Raw genomic sequence first — 5,562 nt, 5'->3', positions numbered from 1 at the left:
TACAATCACAACGGTAAATATTCCTCTTCATGTATCTGAGATGCCTAGACTCAGACATTCAAAAGCCCCAGAAACCCACTGTCTACACTGTCAGGTCAGGGTTTTGCCAGCTGGAACTCTAAGGTCTTCAGTATAAATGATTGCACGGGCCCCCTTCTCTGCAGCTTTCCAGCAGGACCCTTCTAGAAGACTGGTGTGTTTCTGTTTACATTATGTGTATAGATCTGAATTTCTCCCTCTGAGGCCATAGGATGTGTGCCAAAATGACTCAGTCACCATACACTGTGGGATTCCCTTTTGTTTTATTGAAAGTCAGTATGGCTTAGAACTTTACAAAGTCACCTCGCATGGCACTGAACCCTTGTTTGCTATAGGAAAGGGGGTTACCTTCCCCAGTCACAACAGCCTCCAATGCTGCCACAAAGTACACCTCTTCTTCTTCTGCAGTATAGTGCTTCAGCTGTTTGAGAGCTCGGATTTTGAGAGCATATCAGTTTTACCTTCCACCGTCAAAGCAGAAAAAGAAGTTGGACGGTATAGCAATAAACAATGTTCCACTGTAAGCAAGAAAATGTTCTGTAGTCAAAGAGAACCAAAATAAATCAAGGGGAAATACTTCATTAACTAGACACATAAAACAATTTTAGTGAGACCTTTTACCAAAGGAAGAACAATAAACCAACAACTATGCCCTAGAGTAAGTAGAGACATTTTAAATATGAGATCACATTACAGATATAATGCACACGGTACTGTGCTCATAAAAACAAATATTAATTTAAGGCTTGTTTTTTTTTCTGTTTTTCCTACAATTCTTTAACAAGGTATTTTGTTGGGAACAGAATTCTGAAGAGTTTTTGTTTGCTTGCTTGTATTTGCTTAGCCTGAAGGTTTTAAAAACATGCTATTTTAAAAATTAAAAACTGAAACTCTCAGACCATTTAGTGCGCACAGGACCTTTGTGACTTAGGGTGCCTGGCGGCCTGCTGGGTTCTTCACTGCTCAGTGGTCAGAATGTGTTAGATCCTGAGCCCACAGCATGGCTTCCTCTTTCCACTTCTAAGAGTTCCTTCAGAATTTGAAGCTCCCATGCATGGCACCCTGGGGCTGGCTTCCTGGGTAATATGGCTCAGTGAGCAACCTCTCCAGGATCCCCCCCTACATGCTCCTCAGTGGCCCCCAAGTGACCCTCTCAGCCCATGGCATCTCTGTGAGCCTGAGGATGGGGATAGAGACTGACAGCACAGGGCAGCTTGACACCAAAACTCACGTCCCTCTACTCTAGGACCCTGCCAGGAAGGCTCTGGGCTCATCTGAGAATTATCCCTGGTAATAACATAGTCACAAACAGAAACAGACTTCTGGGCCTTTGTACCTCCGGGTATCTTACACATTAAGAGCCATTTTTAAAATGGAGCTTCTCACATAAAGTTCAGCCAAGGTTGTCTCTTTTGTCAAAGCTGGAATTCTAGTGTAGTGAGGGGTCGCTAACACCTGCAGGGGACACGAGCAGTCCTGTCAACTCACCCAGTCCTTACTCTAACTCTTTGAGGTAGTAGAGCAGATGCCTTCAGAGGCCCTGTGCAGAGAAGCACCTCGGCTGCCCAGGGTGGCTCAGGAGCCCTGGCAGCCTGCCCTCTCCTTTGGCTCTAACTGCTCTCTTGCCACTGCAAACACACTTTTGGAAGATGAGGTGCTACTGTGGCCAACCACCTGGAGAAAGTGGGTAACCTGGACATTTGTCAAACCATGGAGCATGTACAAGGTGGTAAGTTAAAAAAAAAAAAAAAAAGTTCAGAGAAAACGAGTTCCTGAGAAAGTCAAGTGCTTCAAATTCTGGAATGGGGGGAAACACAACAACAACTGACGAACTGACCCTGCCTGGAGAAATCTCTGAACTCTGGCCAGCCTGACTTAACTGCTGACCAATCCACGGGTATTCCACTTCTTAACATTTTATCACAGTCAGGGTGACTGAGTTGGGGGCCACCTTGAGCAACATAGGAGACTCCATCTCAATAAAATAAAATAAAATAAAATAAAATAAAATAAAATAAAAGGCAAAATGGGGTCTCTGTGGGTCCACAGCAGTGGATAGAGGAGCAGTTCCGGCCTCCCAATGTCCTGGTGCCACATTGTGCTTCAAGCTAACGGCCATGCTGACCATTGGCAATGAGATGCCTGTTGGTCCCAAGGCCATTCTTCAAATACTCTGTCTCTTTGCCCTTGGTGCTCTCTGCTTCCTCTTCCTCCTCCTCTTCCTCTTCCTCTTCGTTGTCACTCCTCACATCCTGGACGTTCTAGGCAAAGGACAGAATGGGCCATGAGTGACAGCACTGCAGGAGGAGCATCTCATGAGTAGACACACATAGGTCGAGGGTAGAAAGCTAACTCCTGCTATATAGGAGCCTCCATGCCCACACACCAACCTCCCTAGGGGCACACCACGGCACAAGTCAGAAGCAGATTTTTAAAGACTAAAAATTTGAGGGCTGGAGTATGGGCTCCTTAGTTTAGAATACTTGTGGCTCTTGCAGAGAACCAGGGTTCAATTTCCAGCACCCACATAGGGGCTCACGGCCATCTGTAATGCCAGTTCCAGAGAATCTGATGCCTTCTTCTGCCCTCCATGGGTACATAACACACATACATACAGGCAGGCAATACATTTATTACATAAGATAACTTGATTATGGCAATGGCATATATATATATATATATAGTGTGTGTGTGTGTGTGTGTGTGTGTGTGTGTGTGTGTATTCAAACTCTGCTGGGGATACGACCTAGTACCTCAGGTTCTTGGCCAATCTGCAGTGTCTTTCCTACACTCAACCTTGAATAAGAAGAAAATACATTCAAGGGATGCTGTCTCCCTCCCACATTTGTCAAGGTCTGCAGACACAGAGGAACAGGTAACTATGCTGAATTCCCCCAGAACGCAACTGTGCATGCAGTCATAAGATCACATTCTGTTGTGTTCAGGGGTTCACAATTCCTGAAATCAGATATTAATGGCAAAACTACCAGTGACATCTGAGCAGTGTCACACCTGTGTCAGCTGTGCTTCTGCCTTCCCATCCATGAAAGAATGTGCACAGGACAAGCATCTGTCAGTTGGCCTATGCTTTCAGGGATAATCACACACACACACACACACACACACACACACACACACACACTTCACCTGTAAATATACAAAGTTGTTGGAAATGTCTTTCATTGTTCCGCTTTTATGACAGCTGGGGCGTTGCAGTATTGTTTAAACTTCTGTTTAGAAGGGTTCGATATTACCCAGGAATTAAAGTTCAGGCTAGTAAAACCTTCTGGTCTTGCAGAATTGAGAACTGCTGGCTCTGACAATGAGTCAAAGCCCAGACTGTGGATTTCCTGCCAATAAGACTGTGCTAGGTTGATATGCAGGTGTTTGTCTGCTACGCAAGATCTAATAATAGAGATTCAAAAGTGTGTGACTCAAACATTAATAAAATACTACTTTAAGTCCAATTTTGTTTTACATGTGACATCTTTAATATAACTAACAGTATTGATGTTTAAAGGGCTTACTAAGGGGCAGGTTGGACTGAGCAGTCCGTATGAACATTAATATTCTCCATCATGATGACTGGACATATGAAATATCCTCTTTACTTAATAGACAGAAAGCTAACAATGGTGAGTGTAGATTTGAGGTAGGTAAGTGACTTTGACAAAGCCACCACACAGCAAGGGTGCAAACACAGAGCTCTACCGTCCCCTGCTGGACGGAGCTGGGTGGTGTAATCACTGGGAGAGACAGAGGACCCCTGTAACCCAGATCTGAGGGAGCCAGCTTTTCCTCCCTGGCTGAGTGCTGGCTATCTCTTCACTCCCCCCGCCCCCAAACCCATTCTGACCTTGACCTTGATACCATCAGGGTTGGCCTTTAGGTATACATTTTAAAAGAATAAAAACCATCTCCAATAAATAATTGTATTAGGTTAGACAAAGACTGGCATGCTCATTCTATTTCAGTTAAAATGGATGTTCATCTGGATGTGGTGGAGAATGCCTTTAATTTTATCACTCAGGAGGCAGATGCAGGCGGAGCTCTGTGACTTCAAGGCCAGCCTAATCTATAGAGCAAGTTCCAGGTCAGCCAAAGCTATGTAACAAGACCCTGTCTCAAAACCCAAACAACAAACACCAAAAAAAGATGTTCAAGGGCCGAGGAGATGCTCAGTGGTCAAAACTGCCCAAGCCTCTCATCATCTGAGTTTGGGTTCTCAGGACCTCCTTGAAGTCAGAGACAGACACTAACTAGTCTTTATGTTTCTATGTCAAGATGGGAGGTGGAGACAGAAGAGTCCCCAGAAGTGTGTGGGCCAGCCAGACTGGCTTAGGCAGTGGTGGGTAATTATCAGAGTCCTTGTCTCAAACAAAATGGAAGGTGAGGATGGATACCTGACATTGTTCTCCAACCTTCACAGATACACTGTGGCACACACACAGATACACATAAATAAGAAACAATACACACTAGAACATGCACACAGACTCACAAATGTTCAGGATTTATGGGTAGATTTATCAACTTATTAATGATTTACAATGTACCACTTGAACAGACACTAGCTGTTAGAAGAGTGAAATTCTCTAACGAGCTGGAGTTAGAAAAGCTTAAGATAAGTACCACAATCTATATTCTAGGAAAGAAAGCACAGCTGCAAATCTTTCCAGCAGTTAACATTCATGATAGAAATAAGAACCCAATTGCTTTCTGTCTAGGGGGCTCCTGGAGTGTACACCCGTGGTGAAGACCAGCATTTTCTCCAGCACAGCCTGTCGCTTTGAGTGTCAGCACGAGCACCAACAGCATCCCGGGAACCAGCCACCTCCATTTGTCTCACCAGGCTTCTCACTTGTTGCATTCCAACCCAAATACCAGGTTCTGTTTCTGGGCCCCCAGAACTTGTCTCATGCAGATTGTTAGCCTTGGACCTTCTACAAATCACCGGAGGCCCAAGAAACTGTAGCGTACCCACAAGGATCCACACCTTTGAAAAACAGACTGGTGGATCTGTGCTTCCGCAGCCACAGGGCTGGGAGGACTCTGCATGGATCTCATGCCCACCACGAGATGTGTGCTCCTCACCCACCAAGCCCCACCCCAAGGTCTTCGCAGTCCCCACCAAAGACTTTCCATTACTATTCTGTTAGTATTCTGACCATTTGAGATCACTTGCTCCTAGAATTAGCAAAAAAAGCATTCTAGCATTCAGCTGACCTTTCTCTAAAACCTTCCTGGTTCTTCTAGAACAGTCGTTCTCAGCCTTCCTAATGCTGCAACCCTTTAATCCAGTTGCTCATGTTGTGGTGACCCCCTAGCCATAAGATTACTTCATCCATACTTCACAACTGTAATTTTGCTATTGTTAAGAATCATAATGTAGGCCAGCTACCCACAACACCTGCCACAGGATCTTAAGACTTCTGGAGAGTGGAGCACAGCTTCTGCTCCAATCCAATTGCGCGGGACCTGAGACTGCATTAGTTAGGGAAGCAGAAACCGGCCTGAGTAGGA

At 45.0% G+C, this 5,562-nt stretch overlaps 1 protein-coding gene across 2 annotated transcripts in view; it reads right to left on the bottom strand.

Moving 5' to 3' along the window:
• Nucleotides 1-285: 285 nt before the first annotated feature.
• Nucleotides 286-5,562, bottom strand: part of Cers3 (ceramide synthase 3) — a 94,167-nt gene continuing 88,890 nt past the window's right edge. The window contains exon 11 of one of the 2 annotated variants that reach the window (XM_029479087.1): nt 286-2,300. In XM_029479087.1, coding sequence (XP_029334947.1) covers nt 2,148-2,300 — 153 coding nt within the window. In that variant the 3' untranslated portion in view covers nt 286-2,147. The remainder of the gene's footprint in view (nt 2,301-5,562) is intronic. The other variant, XM_021169033.2, reaches the window with a different exon arrangement.

Source organism: Mus caroli, chromosome 7 (assembly GCF_900094665.2).
Source record: "Mus caroli chromosome 7, CAROLI_EIJ_v1.1, whole genome shotgun sequence".
In the NCBI taxonomy this organism is placed as follows: domain Eukaryota; kingdom Metazoa; phylum Chordata; class Mammalia; order Rodentia; family Muridae; genus Mus; species Mus caroli.
Note: the sequence above shows the minus strand (reverse complement) of the source record. Positions and strands in the feature narration are given on the sequence as shown.